We start from the raw sequence: 17,892 nt of genomic DNA on the forward strand, positions 1-17,892 counted from the left end.
AATTACATGTTTCCCTCTCCCTGATGAAGCAAGCAGGGCTTAAGGCAGAGGCTTGAGACACATCTCACTGTGAAATTCTGCCAGCACCTGGTTCTCAAGTAGTGAAGGCTGCAGGGTATCAGCACAGTCACAATAATAAGGCTCAGAAGCGTTTGACTGGCGGAAGTAACGGGCAGAGAGCGATCCTGCAGGCTCACTGTGCAGAGACACAAATAATGCAGACACCGCATTGTGCATGAAATACATACATGCTCGCTGCATAAGTCTGACCTATTTATACTGCTATTGTTGGAGGAAGAAAGACGCCTTATAACAGGAACAGGTAGATGTGGCCGTACGGGAGGAAGACTGCATACAGAAGCTGAAATAGAATCTCCGCTCACTTTTAAATCATTGAATTATTTATGCCGCTGTTACAAATGGAATCAACGTTAATCTCATCACAGGATAAAACGGACTCCAGGAATACAATAAATTACCCAATATTGAAAGGAATAATCCATCTTTTTAAATGTTACCTAATACCTACCCACCCAGAATGGCCGGGAGGCTCCCGAAAATCGGGACTGTCATTTTCCTGACCCCCCGGACCTACTGCCCACTTCACGGCATCGCCCTGTGTTCACGGCAGTGCGGAGAGGGGGCGGGGCTAAAATAACATGAATCGCACCATTTTTGCCCCGACCCTCTCCGTTAATGACATCATCGCCAGGAGAGGAGCACACGAAAGTAGGCGAGCCTGTGTTACCCACTGCAATGAAATGTAATAGCCAAGATATTATCTGGGATTTATTTACTAAAATGAAAGTTATATTGAAGATATTGCTATGAGCAACCAATCAGATTCTATGTATTATCGTCTAGAACAGGGGCGGGCAACAAGTGGCCCTCCAGCTGTTGATGAAGTACACATCCCAGCATGCCTTGCATCAGTTTCAGCATTGCCAAATAGCAAATCTAAGGCAAGGCATGCTGGGATGTGTAGTTCATCAACAGCTGGAGGGTCGCTTATTGCCCACCCCTGGTCTAGAAGGTGCTAAATAAATAAGATGTAGAACCTGATTGGTTGCTATGGGCAACATCCTATCTTCAATAGAATGCCCATCTTAGTTAATAAACCCCTCCAAGTTCAAGCCTGCGATTACCCAATAGAGATTAATGTAAATGCTAATGTCACAGGAGGAGACTGAAGAAAAGAATTAAAGATGAATTTGCAGATCAGAGGGCTGCATCCGAAGACACATGACTCACCATTGCATCCATGGACGGAAGGAGCGGTCGCCCTGGAGCCTCCACACTCTCCCACTGAATAGCGCATACCACTTGTACTAAAATCGGAGCACAGGATGATTCAGCTGTGTCTCTTATGTCTCCATTATACCGCCTCTGCCAGTGCCGCCTGCTGAGGTGCTGCTGAAGTCACGGTCAGCCTCTCGCGGGATGTCACTGTCGTGGCCGCTGGGATTTCTGTGATGACTAGGAGTGGGGTGAGGCGGCGCCATTTCACTCAGTGTCAGCTCCTTCCTCAGAGGCGGCAGCAGCAGTGTGTGACTGGCTGGCAGCGGGCTTTGAGTTGTGTGGTGCCATTACATATCAGTAATTGTGAATTATTCATAGACAACAGCATTATGGGCCTTATTCAGATCGGAGCTCAGTACAAATTTGTTTGGAAAATGGGCAAAACCATGTGCACTGCAGGTGGGGCAGATGTAACATGTGCAGAGAGAGTTAAATTTGGGTGGGGTGTGCTGAAACTGAAATCTAAATTGCAGTGTAAAAATAATGCAGCCAGTATTTACCCTGCACAGAAATAAAATAACTCACACAAATCTAACTCTCTCTCTGTACATGTTACATCTGCCCCACCTGCAGTGCACATGGTTTTGCCCATTTTCCAAACAAATTTGTACTGCGATCAGATCGGAATAAGGCCCTATATACGGTTTTCTATTAGGTAACGAAGTTTATTTAACTACTAATATTTTGTGAGCTTCCTTTGGAATCTTATGATGTCTGTCCATCTTCTTCCTGTTTTTGTTAACCCATTACTTACTGTATGTTATTTGTATGTTCTTAGAATAAATGCACCAAAGATTCATTGGTACATTTCAATAAATATATAACATGGAATAATCGATAAGTGATGCCGATGTATTGTGTTATTCTTTATATTATTAAAAATATTTGGAGCATTAGGGTACATTTTGTAAAGTGTGATTTGCATTTTGGTTTTCAAAAATAATACTACAGGCCAAATGTAATAGGGTGTGAGAATCAGAAAAAAAAAAAAAAAAAAAAGAGATATTTTGGGGGAGTTTCCTATTTTTTTAAAGCAGCAATCATTTACATTGAAAGGGTCTACATTGGGGATTTTTTTAAAGCTTTTTGGGGTGTCAATTTTTACCTAATAGCACATGGACCCCCAATTAGTATACTGCTTAGCTCGCCATGCTGCAGGTAAGTATTCTCAGTTGTAGTCCACATGGATGGTAAAGTATTGAAAAGTAAAAAAATAAATAATGTGACAAACACGTCAACCATACACTTTGTCCAGCATTGTCATGTTGTAGTTTTTGACCATGTCGGACGACTGAGTGCCGACCAGTAGTGTGTGACCTATTGTCCACATACTTAGAATTGTAATGGCATCTAGTGGCGATAGAAGTAAAATAAAGAGGCGGGGTAAGCCGCTGATTTGGCAGGTCTGGGACCTAAACTCCCATGATCAGATAAGGCGTACAGAGAATGATTTGGCAGTCAAGAGGCACCAACAGTAAAATGATGGCGGGCGACTGATAATATTGTGCCTAGGCTGACCCCTAATTTTGCTCCTGCCTAATCCCTCTGAGGAAGGAAGCATCGATTTATCCCGTACTTATCTATAAATCACTGGTGGACTTCATTGAAAAAATTGTACAAATCACATTTTTTATCACACAGTAAGTTTTGTGCCACACCGTACCCTCAAAGCCTTACAATCAGGGCCGGCGGAACCCACTCAGCGAGGGATGCAAAGCAGGGAGGCGCCGGCCAGCAGAGGCGCTCTCCCTGCCCTGCACCCTGCTCCTGTCGGCTGCCGCTACCTGTTGCAATACGGTACACTTCTATCATGGTTTTGGGTTTTTGCAGCAGATTTGTCAGACCAGGTAATGGGTTTATAATCTTCCAATGGCCATGGTTGGTGAGCCTCTGCCCTAGGCACTTTATTGTTCTAAAGGTCCATACACACTGGGTGATTATGCCCAGCATGTATGAAGAACAATGATGGCGAAAATCGCTGGGCTGAAAAACTCTCAGTGCATACACACTGAGTGTTTTTTCACAGTTCCTGGGGGGCTACTTTAAATAGCAAGACCCCAGGTAACACCAGCAGATGAGCGGCCGCCACCAGTGAGGATGCAGGAACGTGCAGCAGTGCTCATCTTTGCCCGGAACACGATGGGCAGCATTCCAGCTGAGAGCTGCTCAGCTGCTTTTAGCTGAAAATCGCCCAGTGTGTAACAGGGCTTCAGCTGCCAGGAGCGGAACCCAGATTGATGTTATGCCGTTGTAGCCTATCCACTACATGGTTTTGCTGACCGCTTATCATGGTGTTTTTGCCCACAGAACACCATTTCTCTGTATGTTGTTTTTTTTTTTGTACACTTTATATACTTAATCCAGCATGTCTTTCACCAACAATCATGCCACAGTCAAAATCAAATTGTCACATTTCTTTCTCTGCTGATTGGTCTGAACAACAACAACAACAACAATTAAACCTCTTGACCACATCTGCATGCTTTATGCATGGAGTTGTTGCCACACAATCGATCATTAGATATTTTAATTGACAAACGTGCCTTATAAAGTGGGCACTGACACTATGGCCTTTATTCAGATCTGATCGCAGTACAAATTTGTTTGGAAAATGGGCAACACCATGTGCACTGCAGGTGGGGCAGATGTAATGTGCAGAGAGAGTTAGATGTGTGAGTTATTTTGTTTCTGTGCAGGGTAAATACTGGCTGCATTATTTATTTTTACATTGCAATTTAGATTTCAGTTTCAACACAACCCACCCAAATTGAACTCTCTCTGGACATGTTACATCTGCCCCACCTGCAGTGCACATGGTTTTGCCTATTTTCCAAACAAATTTGTACTGCGATCAGATCTGAATAAAGGCCTAAGGTAGGATATTTCCCACCTTTTGAAAACTAGTTTCAGGGAGATTATAGTTGGTAGTAGAATTTTCCACAGCACCCCTTTGAGGGGGCGTGTCATGCTCCACTTAAAGGGCGTGTCTAGTTCCATATATGGAGAAATTGTGAACGTGGCCCTTAGAAGTGTGGGAGTGTACTGCTACAGTACATCTGCAAGGACTCTTTTAAAATGCATTATATCCAAATGTAGATGAGCCCCAAAGTGCTGGGAAATAGCGCTGATGATTTAATGTAAATGTATCTATCTCTCATTCCTTTTTTCCCCAAAGAATGTAACAGCGTAATGTGGGCTAGTTGAAATGAGGGAGATTGGTAGACTAATGAGGGAGAGAGGGAGATTGCTGTTATTTCAGGGAGTCTCCTGCAGAATGCAGGAGGGGAGGTAACTATGATATGGATGCATTTTAGCCCAGCTGACAACAGCTCTGTACAATGGTTGTGACAGTAAATGACACCTCCTATTATCTGTTTTAGCTTTATAAGCATTAACCAGCATAAACAGTACAGGTGTGCAGCCTGTGACATCAGCACAGAGCCACCTATAGATTGGCTCCAGCAGCTGGGAATTGTAATTATGCAGAGCTCTATAGAGAGTACAACACAACTGGGAGTTATACGGTGTCAGTTTGTGCAGAGTTCCCAGAGGCTGCAGGGAACAGCAAACAAATAGTATTGCTCCAAGGCTGGCCGGGAATGGCTAAATGCAACAAGCTGTGGTGTTCATTTTAGCACCCTGCAAAATCTGTGCAGTTCCTGTTCCCTGTCTGAGGTGTCGCTCACTACTGTGGTGCTTTTAGCACAGTGTGGTCTGTATTTCAGCTCTGATAAGCAGGCCAGACCTGTAATAGAAGCACCGCAGCATAGAGTGACACCCCAGGTAGCTAAGAGGAATTACACGGGTTCTGAGGCGCAGGGTGCTAGAATGAACACTAAACCTGTAAATTGTCATTAATAAACCTTCCACATTTGCATACATTTTTTTTTTCCAAATATGACCATGGTTTCAACCATGTGCATTTGTCATGAGGTAAATGCATAGAACGCCACAACATGATACTGGCCTCTGTCCCCTCCACACTACTGCATATATCTTTAAATAAGAAATAAGGGCAATAAACCACTAGTCACGTTCTTGGAAGATATTTAAAACACATTAATGTAGGGTAACAATGTGTTTGTAATGAATGTGCACAGGGGTCATGAAAAGTACCCAGCACCCAAGCCAAGTGTAGCAGAAGTAGTAAGCCTCGTAAAGTGATTAAGGGGGGTATTCAATCGTTATCGAAATGGTTTTTTTCACGTGTTTTTTTTCACTTTTTCACATCGGAGAGTCCTCAGCTATTCAATCTAGTCATTTTTCGAGTATGTGAAATGTTTTTTTTCACGATGCATTTTCGTTTGATTCGGTAGCGATATTTCCACTTTTTCACTTTTTTTTATAGCTTTTTTTCGACTTTTCACTCAGACATATTCAATGATATGATACCGATATGAATGTTTCCGCGTGTATGCTCTTCTTCTCAATTTTCCTTTCACCATGTCACGGGTGATGAATTCATAGATTCAACTCTGTATTTTGTTAAGTAACGGCTCGTTTGCTCTCCAGAATAAAATATATGCAGGATTGTTTGCCCTTATTTGGTTTTTTGCTTATTTTGTGTGAAATATTACTTGTTTTCTTACAATTCACTTCCCAGCATGCCTTTCTTTTCTCCCATCATGCACTTCACCACACCTCCTCACTCCTGCGTTTGGGATTTCATGGAGTAGCAGCCTTGTGCAGTCAGCTGTATTTGGAAGCGTTTTTATAGGTCAATTTGCGTTTTTGGATACAAATTCCTTCATTTTTTATCACTGTCTCAAAGAATGGATTATTTTGCTGACTTGCTTGTGATGTTCATGATCGTGTCAACATACCTGATGCGCTGTCGACGTCGTCGTTTGGCAAGTGGCTATCGGTGTCCTGTTCAGGGCCGTGGATATCATCATCGTGGTCAGCATCTTACTCCTTCTGGTGAGTCAGTGCGTGTTTCAATTCCACGTCCACGCCAGTATCGTACTAGGCGTGTACTGGATGGTCTCTCTGAGACGGAAGTGATTGGTACCTTTCGCTTGTCGTCTCAGGATATATATTCGCTGTATGATCTGTTGGAAGCTGACCTTGAGCCCCGGGTACGGTCAAACCATGCAGTCAGCGGTTTCCAGAAACTGCTGGCTGCATTGCAATTTTTTGCGTCTGGCACCTTCCAGCCAACTTTATCCCAGACATGCGGTTTTTCCCAGCCAACGATGTCTTGCTGTTTATCTCAGGTCATTAAAGCTTTCCGTAAATTAACGGCCCAGGTTATAAAATTTCCAGACACTGACAGCGAATGTAATGAGATCAAATTTGGCTTCTTTCAAAAATGGAGATTCCCCAATGTGCTGGGCGCGATTGACTGCACCCATGTGCAACTCACACCTCCCAGGGAATCGGAAGAATGTTATCGGAATCGAAAACACTTCCATTCCCTGAATGTCCAGATGGTGTGTGATTCCACAATGAGGTTATTGGACATCTGTGTGGGTTTTCCTGGGTCGACCCACGACTCCTTCGTTTTAAGCCAGTCATCTATTTTCCGTGATTTTGAGGAAGGAAGAATGCCAGATGGCTGGTTGTTAGGTATGTAATCTATATATATATATATTTTATAATGCATAAGTTATTAGCAAATATGTTACAACTTTTTATTGATATTTTAGGTGATGCGGGTTATCCGAATAAACCGTGGCTGTTGACCCCATTGCTTAATCCTGTAGGTGATGCTGAAAAAAGGTACCAGGAGTTACACATTGCATCGAGGGGTGTAATAGAAAGGACCTTCGGTGTACTTAAGAGCCGGTTTAGATGTTTAGACATCTCCGGTGGTAGCCTCTTATATTCTCCGGGAAAAGTCTGCGGCATTATTAATGCCTGTTGCATTCTGCATAATATCTGTGTCGCAAGACGTTTGCCGGTGAATATTCGTGCTAGTGTTAACCAGCATGGGGATCTTTCTTCAGTGTTACCTGTGGGCATGGACGAAGGAGCAGAAACCAGAAGAAATCTGATCAATACTTTTTTCGCATGTGAGTATTTCTGTGTTTTTTTTTCGTTTAAACAGATATCTCTATATATCATGATCCGTATCATTAACGATACATATGTATATACACACATGTCTGTATGGTTGACAGACCTTGTAATATTATTGTTTTAACGATTGCTATCGTATTGGGACATGTGTGTATAGCACACATTAGTTCTTTACATGTAAATGCACATGGACTTTACATATATATATTTGGTGTTTGTAATGTGATGCAATGGAACTGATTTTTCCGTGGTATTCAATTTGTACAATATTTAACTACGCATGGCGGTGGATAGAAACCTGTGCCAAGGGTAGTGACCCTCCGTGGCCCAACGAGGCAAGCACAGCGAGCCCTGCAAGGGGACGTTGTTTTGTTTTTAACTAATCAGCATCCCCTTGCGTGGATAGCTGATCATGTCCCCGATCTGGGTGGGTGCCTCTTGACGCTTGTCCCAGGTTTAGATCCAACTGAATGCCTTGTTGGATAGTGGGGATTTGCAAAGCTTACTTCCCATACAACCCTTTGAAAAATCGGGACCATCACATTGCATCGCAGTGCATATAAATTTGTTACATGCGATGTGATGCGATTATGGAGTTGCAACACACCAGATTGTGTGCCATGTTTCTGAACAAGTCCCTGAATATTTTTTAACGATATACTTTATCCCTTTCTAATTACAGAGTTGATCCATGTTGGTTCTTGTTGGCCTAGTTGGTTCTTGTTGGCCTTGTTCGGCTTGAAGTTTTCTGTCTTTTTTGGAGTTGTTGATTCAAAGTTTATTTTCGAAAGAGTCTGCATCACAAAATTATTGGGGTTCATTTGCAATGGATGTAAGTAGCAAACTGCCAGGTGTAACTCGGTGCCATGTCCGTGTGCAACAGGGCCACTACTGACCAGCACGCTATGTTCCCATTCATGTTTCCCCCTGCAGGTCCTTATGTCTCCTGCTGCCTCTGCAAACATCCCTTTGCAGTTTGATGTCTGCCTTCACGCCACATCCAGTTCATTCCCAAGTGCCAGAGACAGGCCCCACTTCTCAGCTGCTGTGTGAAATTGGTAAGTAGCTCATTCATGTGCCCCCGCAACACTGGTGTTCAACCTGTGGCACTCCTCAGGGAGGGCCACAGGTTGAAGACCCATCCCCTAGGTTAAACCCCAAACAAACCAAGGGCGCATGCGCTGTGTGCCAGGTGTACCTCGGTGCCATGTCCGTGTGCAACAGGGCCACTACTGACCAGCACGCTATGTTCCCATTCATGTTTCCCCCTGCAGGTCCTTATGTCTCCTGCTGCCTCTGCAAACATCCCTTTGCAGTTTGATGTCTGCCTTCACGCCACATCCAGTTCATTCCCAAGTGCCAGAGACAGGCCCCACTTCTCAGCTGCTGTGTGAAATTGGTAAGTAGCTCATTCATGTGCCCCCGCAACACTGGTGTTCAACCTGTGGCACTCCTCAGGGAGGGCCACAGGTTGAAGACCCATCCCCTAGGTTAAACCCCAAACAAACCAAGGGCGCATGCGCTGTGGGCCAGGTGTACCTCGGTGCCATGTCCGTCTGCAACAGGGCCACTACTGACCAGCACGCTATGTTCCCATTCATGTTTCCCCCTGCAGGTCCTTATGTCTCCTGCTGCCTCTGCAAACATCCCTTTGCAGTTTGATGTCTGCCTTCACGCCACATCCAGTTCATTCCCAAGTGCCAGAGACAGGCCCCACTTCTCAGCTGCTGTGTGAAATTGGTAAGTAGCTCATTCATGTGCCCCCGCAACACTGGTGTTCAACCTGTGGCACTCCTCAGGGAGGGCCACAGGTTGAAGACCCATCCCCTAGGTTAAACCCCAAACAAACCAAGGGCGCATGCGCTGTGGGCCAGGTGTAACTCAGTTCCATGTCTGTTTATAACAGGGCCACTACTAACCATTAATTTTTCCCCTTGCAGGTCCATATGTCTACTGCTGGCCACACAGAGAACACTGTGCTTGATGACCGGTTGAACCGATGGCAAAATCTTTGCATTACACCACTTGCATCGTGTGTCATAAAATTGTATTGTTATACTATAATAGTTCAATGTAAATAATTGTATACGAAAAATGATTCTTGAAATGTTGTTTGGTTCAATAAAATTTTATTGAACAATTTTGGATTTTCGACTGACATGAATCATGACCTTTGATGTTGTTTCATTTATAAATAGTTAGAAAGATATAAAAACGCTCAAAAAATGAGAAAATATTCAAAGTGTTTATAGAAACAGAGAACCAAGATACGCCACAAGGTAAAGTTTCAGAACTGTCATTTGTTTGTAACAATGACCATTGTCACCACTGACCACGCTGCTCCTTCCAAATGTGCAGTGCGTCACATCTGGGGGGAGAAGGTTGGCCAGTGTTGACAATGGAACATTGAAATCAGCACAAATGATATACGCCACAAGGTAAAGTTTCAGAACTGTCATTTGTTTGTAACAATGACCATTGTCACCACTGACCACGCTGCTCCTTCCAAATGTGCAGTGCGTCACATCTGGGGGGAGAAGGTTGGCCAGTGTTGACAATGGAACATTGAAATCAGCACAAATGATATACGCCACAAGGTAAAGTTTCAGAACTGTCATTTGTTTGTAACAATGACCATTGTCACCACTGACCACGCTGCTCCTTCCAAATGTGCAGTGCGTCACATCTGGGGGGAGAAGGTTGGCCAGTGTTGACAATGGTTCCTATGTTGCTGCATTGAAAAAAATAACTTATAGATAATAAACAATAAAAACTTAAATAAGTGCAATTTCACAATAAAAATACCTATTCCTTCCTAAAGAGACCAGAGTCAGATCTGGATGGAGATGGATGTTACAAGTTATTACTGTGAAAACATTGTAATTTTAAACTTTTTATAATTCCTGTGAAATCTGAGTTTCATCGTCATCGTGTGTAGGTGCTGATAATGACAGATCGTTAGCTAACGATTCAGGTTGCACACAAGATGTTGTCGCATGATCTGGCTCTCTAACATTTGGAAACATGCCTGAATATCCTGTGTACATTTGGGAATAGGAATAGGTATTTTGTGTGGGAAATACACCCCCTTTCCTCTCGTTTACTGATGCTTTTCTTTGTTTTTCACTTATGTTTTTTTTGTGCGACTTTGCAATCATGTCCTCTGCAATTAACTTCAGAGAAGTAGCAATCAACCCTGTACTGGCAGAAGTTTGTCGATGGCACTCTAACATGATATCAAAGGTATTTGCTGATTGTGCATTAGCATCTGAAATTTTCATTAAACTGTGTGCGTGGCTAGTTGTATTGTCAACCAATTTGTTGATTGACACAGCTATAATATTCAGTATATCCTGAGTAGTTTTGTATTGGCTCTGGCGGTTTACATCAATCTGTTTTACTATGTCTATAAAACCTTTAAAAGTGTTTTCTAAGCTATCTAGTCTTTTGTTTAAAACTTTTTCAAAGTCAACATGTCTCCGCTGCATTTGATCTGCCAAAGCTCTGATTTGCAGATATTCTGGTTCTTCTGATGTGTCGTTGTTTCCAAGCTGCCTTGCTTGAGATGCTGTAAGGATAGAGAAATTTTGAAGAACATTCAATTACTTGATTTTATTTGTAAATAATGAAGAGTGTAGTAGAAAACCAAAGATATTGCTGAAATATATTATTACTTACGTATAGGTGTTGATTCCGATTGTCGCACCTCCACATCTCCATCCTCAGACAAATTTTCAATTAAATCAGGCCTAAAAAAACGACCAATTCCGGAGGAAAGTCCTCCACTTGTCATAGGCATATCTTCTGTAATTAAAATTCCCATTAAATTTATTATAAACAAATAAATCACACTTTTCATGTAAGGAGTGCATAACATTTCCAAAAAAGTATTACTGTTTAATAAAATACATCCCTTGATTATAAACTGGTTTTATGCCGCAATACACAGCTATTTTTTTAAAAAAAACTAACCTTTTTCTTTTGGATTTACAGTACTCTCGCATTCCATCTGTTGAGAATTTCTCTCCCTTGAGGATCGGTTACCGGAATAATTATCTATGGAACTGCTGTTGAAACCCTCAAACGTTACGTCGGTTACATCAGATGATTCAAGGAAGCATGTTGGTATACTTTGCAATTCAGCCATACCACTGCCATCATTATCTTTCGAACGTTCAAGAACTCGATTGCTGGAATTATTGTGCCTTCTTTCCGCTTGCATTAAATGTTGACGCTCATCTAATGAAGGTAAAAATATTATTAATAACATTTCATTACATTTTGGTACATAGATTTTATGCTATTAAATTTTTACCATTTTTACTAGACATATTTTTCTCATTGCTAATTCTGCTGCCTCTTTTCTTTCTAGGATTCTCCTCTTCCTCCTGAATGCCTCCTCGTCTAGAGTCAACACCTCCTTTCACTCCATAAATCATTATTGGGTTTAATCGTTTCTTGATTATTTCCTCCCAGGAAAGCCACTTTATTTTCATCTCCGGTCCGCCACCTGTACCTATCTCATGTCTTCTTTGCATACCCATTTTTTTTTTAGTTTGCCTGCGGCAGTCACTATACCTTTTGATACAATGTTTGGAATCTCTTTGAACACCTGATATAGAGGTGACTTTTTCGGCAATATTATTCCACATCTTTCTTTTCAATTTTGGAGCTGTAGTTGGTGCCCTTGGACCAAACAACATATCATAATATCTATCAACTGCCTCCACCAGAGCATAATTCTCGGACTCATTGAACCGTACGCCACGTTGAGCCTTTTTCAGATTTTCACCACCGGATCCTTCACCAGAAGAATGATGAGATGCTGAGTCATCAGAAAACCTTGCAACCTCATTTGTATCACTTTGCATGCTTTCTTGACTACGGATATTTGATCGCTGCCTATCATTGGGACGCTTCTTTTCTTGACTGTTTTGTGGCCGGCTGTGATGAACATTTTGTAAATGTTGCCTTTTGCTGTGGAACATCTGCAAACAGAATGAGAATTTACAATTTAAACATCATTACATTGCAAAATTGAAATCATCTTTGGTTGAATTAAAAATAAATACCTTCGAATGTCCACTTGTGGTGGCTTTTTGTTTATTGCGCGATGCTTCAACTTTCGCCCTCCAGATTCTAAATTCGGCACTTTGCTCCCAATCCTCCTCAAATCTTTCAAAATCTTCCTCCGTTGTAGAAATATCGGAACGATGTGGGCTTCTCAATGTAGGAGACTGTATAAAAAAGATGTAGTGTTATTGTTTTTAAACAAGCACATAATAAAAATTATTTGCCATGTTCAATTTGCCCTTAGTTTACCTATCTCTTTCAGGAATTTTTCTTGTATGTCTAAATAAAAGGCATGTGTGCCAATGACATTCATTGATCACCCAGTTTAATAAACCATAATGGTTATAGACCCAGCACCCACCCATGTTTTACCAAAGCACACCAAGCTGTAACCGCTACTTTTTGCCTTATAGAAGGCTGCTGTGTCTGTTCCAACTTCTCGAATAATGTGTTGTACTTGTGAGAGCCAAATACCATTTCTTCCAATAAATTATGGTTGGATATTAGGACAACATTTTAAGAAATTGGTGTGTTATAAAATCACCATAAACAAATAAATGGATGTTAGTATTGATGTACCGACACATGGTGATTTTTAAAAACGCATTGGGGCGTGGTGTGAGCGTTGTTGGGGTTGGAATATCATATAGGAGGGTTCACTCTGAGGTGGCAACAGTATGAGCCGCACACCCACAGGCCTTGTCCGTGACACTCAATGCAATGCATATTTACTGATCCAGACTATCATTACATATTGGTGATACTATATTCATAAACCCAAAATAATTTTAATTACCCGATGTCTTCCATTGCTTTTCTTTCTAGTTCCAACAAGGCTTGTTGTCTTCAAAGCCATCTCATCCAGTTCTTGATGTTCTGTATTTTTATTCACTGAATCTTCTGAAGAGGAATCCACTGGTGAAAAAAGACTTCTTTCTGTAGACATTCCTAATAAATACAAATGTCATGATTGAGCATGGTCGATTCAATGTACAACAAAAGATCCCCATGTGCTAAACTTGCACAGTGAATACACCCAGTTGAATAACTTTATAACAGATGCCCATAGGCGGGGTGTGGATCATGTGTGAGAATGAAATTATATATGTACAGTCATAAAGTCGTCCCCACTAGTGCAACTTCCCTGGAAGGTCGACCTGACTTAGGTCTTATGTTGGAATTTGAATAGAGATCGACAGGTCATAAGATGAGCAGGGAATTTCCAGCACTTATGTGGGCACGACATATAACTGTAGAAATAAGGGCAGTCTGATTGATTACCGCTTCTATTAGAATGACTACTGTTTATGCCAGACTAATATACAGACACACCCGCATAGGCACACACAGCAACTCACACAAATATAAAATCCACATATATAGAAACTGCAACATACTTCACATGTACACACATAACAGGACGGACATATGCACATACACCAACAATTCATATATGGCATTAACAGACACAAATCCATGTATACACACAACAACATATGCACATACACCCACATCCATACACACAGCGTTATATGCACAAGAACCACCATCTATACACACTTCCACAAACATCACATGTATACACATGCAGTTGCTACAGATGCACATACACCCACAATTATAAACTGCAACTTTCAGGTACACAGACACATGTATACCCACAGCTACATGTGCCCATACATCCACATGTACTGTAGACCAACCTCTCTAAATACAGTGACATAATAGCCCTTACATACACACAAGCAACACATACATAAATAAACAAAGCAGCATCTACATAAACACACAATACACATACAAATCCTCACACACTGCGACTGCCCCCTCACACCTCTAAAAGAGCCATCTAGCTATTTCTTTATTCATAAGATAGTTGGAGGTGGTCAGCTGGATGGGCTTTATGGCTGCGAGGAAGACACAGGGGCTTTCTGCGTGTGACAGGAAGTCACGTCTCCTCCTGTGACTGAGCTCCTCCAGCAATGCTGCTATTCACTGCAGCGCTGCTCCATCACAAAGCATTCTGGCTGGCACGCAGGGGCTGGAGTTTAACAAATGCTGCTGGTCAGGCAGGGTGCACCCTTAAGACGTTCCCCAACAAGAAAGTGCAAAGCTTTGAAAAGTGGCCATGCTGACCCACCCCAACCATGCACACTTCAAAGCTCATATAACAGTACAATTTGAATTTATCCCCTTAACAACCAAGCACTTAAAAGAACCAATTTGGAAATATGAAAGACATGCCACACACAAGGAGAGTATCGTTTAAAGGACATGCTAAAATCTCACTAACAACGGACAAAACTAAAAAGCCCTAACCTGTGGTTAAATTCAAGGACAACGCTGTCGAGCAGAAGGTTCCATTTTAAAGAAAATAAACAATAGAAACAGCGCAGCAATACTGTACAAAACAACTAATAAAATAAAGGATATTACTCACTCTGTTTGAAGACACGCGGTCCGAACGTGGAAGGGGGCTGCTGTGATCCACTGCACTACGGCCATTAGACACAACACTGTCGGCATCCCAAAATGGTGGATGCGTTGCGCAGCACGTTCTTTTTATACAATACGCGTAAGTTTCGCTTAGCGAAAAAGTCACGCCCATTTTTCGATACATTTCACTTTTTTCACTTCTTGCTGTCTCCGGAAAAAAAACCTTTGAATACCTCGAAAAAAAAAATAGCGAAAAAGGATTCTTGATGCGAAATAAACGAAAACATAATGTTAAACGTAAAATAGTTTTTTTCGGAGCACATTGAATACCCCCCTAAGTGGAGGGTGATAATTTAGCAGCCAATCGGCTCCTGTCATTTTTCATTCAAACCCAGCCTGTATCTTGACAGCTAGGAGATGATTGGCCGCTGCATTATCACCTTCCACTTTGTCACTTCACCAGACTTAATACCTCTGCCCCAGAGAAACGGGACACACACACACACACACACAATGAACCAGCACATTGCACATGCCTATGTATAATGCACTCTCCTGACTTGTCTTTACAGCACATTCATAATGCACAAGAACCTATGTAAAGATTATTGTGTTACAGACCGGACCAGGCCTCTATTGAATTTGCAAGGCAGATTAATGCAAATCCTGCCACTTGTGTGTGCGCATCCCACATCCTAGTTTATAAAACAAAAATGGTATACCCCTTGTGCCTGTTCTGGAGGGGGAACATTGTGCTTTCAGAGCTTGTGTCACAGAATTCAGATCACTGACAAAGCAATAGATTTCTACAATACATTGGACTGTGCAAACTCAGAGCAAACAAATCAAGCGATCATTTATAGTACTGGTACTATTAGACAGAGGCCTGTACATTGTCTGTGTGCACCAGCACGGCCCAAGGGACAATTCTAAATCTCTACAGGTTTAGGGGCAAGCTATAGCTAGGAGCTCATTACTGACTTTGCCCCTGGCAATACCCGGAGGCAGAGATACTCAAATCCCATTAAATATATATAACATTGATCGGACTGATATCAGACCAGCTCCACTTGTGAAAATGTCCTATATTGGCTTTTGTGCAACAGTAAAAACAGAATTCCATAATAATGTAATAATGCATTGTGTGGGGAGTCAGCACAGTACAGCGTGTCTTATATTTGAACCAATGGCAATCAGCCTATGGAAAAAAAAATCAGATCGTTTTCACAACACAAAGAAAGAAATGACCAAATCATGTTTCCTAGAAACTGACAGCGACTTTCTATTTAAAATACGAGGCACAAGATGAAGGGAAGAGGCGGAAGTCGCAGATTTGTCATAGTAACGATTATCATATTAATGACATCAGTCTATGACTGCCCTCTGCTGGGAGACTTGTGAACTGCCAGAGAAATATCTCTATTTTTATTTATTTTCAGTCGAAACACTTTAAATTACATTAATGTAGATAAAGTTTATATTCCTGGAGCAAGATTGTGTCACGAGGTAACTTTGGGCCTGATTCAGTATCAGTATTCAGCCCGCCCTCAAAAGTACAAACAGATTCATCTACCATACGGACTTGCATTCAACCCTGCAGTGTGGCTACAGACACTGCTTTCAGCTGGTATTTTGCAGTGCATTATCCCGCAGAGAGTTGGACAGAGAGGGCCTGATTCAGATGGAAGTGCATCGCTACTGCACATTTAAACCCCACTAGAGGATATAGGAAAGAGATCGCTAAGAAAGGGCTTTCTGTGCATCATCTACACGTCGTTAACGATGATTGAGGTCTGCTATACATGCTGGTTAAATTGGCTATATAGCGAAAAGAGCTGCGTGTTTAGCGGATCCCGGTGACATCACTGAACGATATTATTCAGTGTGTAAGCACACTATCGGATGACCGCAACCATGGACGATATAGTTAGTGTGTATGGGGCTGTATGCTAATGCCACAGACAATAGGCCGTCTGCTGAGACGCTCACCTGCTGCAATAGGCCGCCTGCTGAGACGCTCACCTGCTGCAATAGGCCGCCTGCTGAGACGCTCACCTGCTGCACTAGGCCGCCTGCTGAGACGCTCACCTGCTGCACTAGGCCGTCTGCTGAGACGCTCACCTGCTGCACTAGGCCGTCTGCTGAGACGCTCACCTGCTGCAATAGGCCGTCTGCTGAGACGCTCACCTGCTGCAATAGGCCGTCTACTGAGACGCTCACCTGCTGCAATAGGCCGTCTACTGAGACGCTCACCTGCTGCAATAGGCCATCTACGGAGACGCTCACCTGCTGCAATAGGCCGTCTACTGAGACGATCACCTTCTTCAATAGGCCGTCTACTGAGACGCTCACCTGCTGCAATAGGCCGCCTACTGAGACGCCTGCTGCAATAGGCCATCTGCTGAGACGCTCACCTGCTGCAATAGGCCGTCTGCTGAGACGCTCAGCTGCTGCAATAGGCCGTCTGCTGAGTCGCTCACCTGCTGCAATAGGCCGTCTGCTGAGTCGCTCACCTGCTGCAATAGGCCGTCTACTGAGACGCTCACCTTCTGCAATAGGCCATGTACGGAGACGCTCACCTGCTGCAATAGGCCGTCTACTGAGACGCTCACCTGCTGCAATAGGCCGTCTACTGAGACGCTCACCTGCTGCAATAGGCCGTCTACTGAGACGCTCACCTTCTGCAATAGGCCGTCTACTGAGACGCTCACCTGCTGCAATAGGCCGTCTACTGAGACGCTCACCTGCTGCAATAGGCCATCTACGGAGACGCTCACCTGCTGCAATAGGCCGTCTACTGAGACGCTCACCTGCTGCAATAGGCCGTCTGCTGAGACGCTCACCTGCTGCAATAGGCCGTCTACTGAGACGCTCACCTGCTGCAATAGGCCGTCTACTGAGACGCTCACCTGCTGCAATAGGCCGTCTACTGAGACGCTCACCTGCTGCAATAGGCCGTCTACTGAGACGCTCACCTGCTCCAATAGGCCAAATAGGTATTTTACCAGATAAACTACAGTAAGAGGGACATGAGGGAAAATGTCGCGTCAGTCAGGGCATTTA

The 17,892-nt window shown here is 43.0% G+C and overlaps 1 protein-coding gene and 1 long non-coding RNA gene across 2 annotated transcripts; one reads left to right on the forward strand and one right to left on the reverse strand.

The window, feature by feature from the left end:
- Positions 1-6,513: 6,513 nt before the first annotated feature.
- On the forward strand, positions 6,514-8,354 carry LOC146023681 (uncharacterized). The gene is made up of 3 exons (XR_014453140.1): positions 6,514-7,313; positions 8,003-8,152; positions 8,254-8,354. It is a non-coding gene; the product is annotated as an uncharacterized LOC146023681 (long non-coding RNA).
- A 1,093-nt stretch (positions 8,355-9,447) lies between these two features.
- LOC146023786 (uncharacterized) lies at positions 9,448-15,176 on the reverse strand. Its single transcript, XM_083155397.1, has 7 exons — positions 14,834-15,176; positions 13,190-13,341; positions 12,393-12,557; positions 11,636-12,308; positions 11,293-11,559; positions 10,999-11,124; positions 9,448-10,888 (listed from the first exon to the last, which is right to left on the reverse strand). The coding sequence occupies exons 2-7, from the start codon at positions 13,337-13,339 to the stop codon at positions 10,215-10,217; spliced, it is 2,055 nt and encodes a 684-aa protein (XP_083011523.1). The 5' UTR covers positions 13,340-13,341; positions 14,834-15,176; the 3' UTR covers positions 9,448-10,214.
- Between the last annotated feature and the right edge of the window lie 2,716 nt (positions 15,177-17,892).

The sequence above is a fragment of the Crinia signifera genome, chromosome 1 (assembly GCF_055691185.1).
Source record: "Crinia signifera chromosome 1, ASM5569118v1, whole genome shotgun sequence".
Taxonomy (NCBI): Eukaryota; Metazoa; Chordata; class Amphibia; order Anura; family Myobatrachidae; genus Crinia; species Crinia signifera.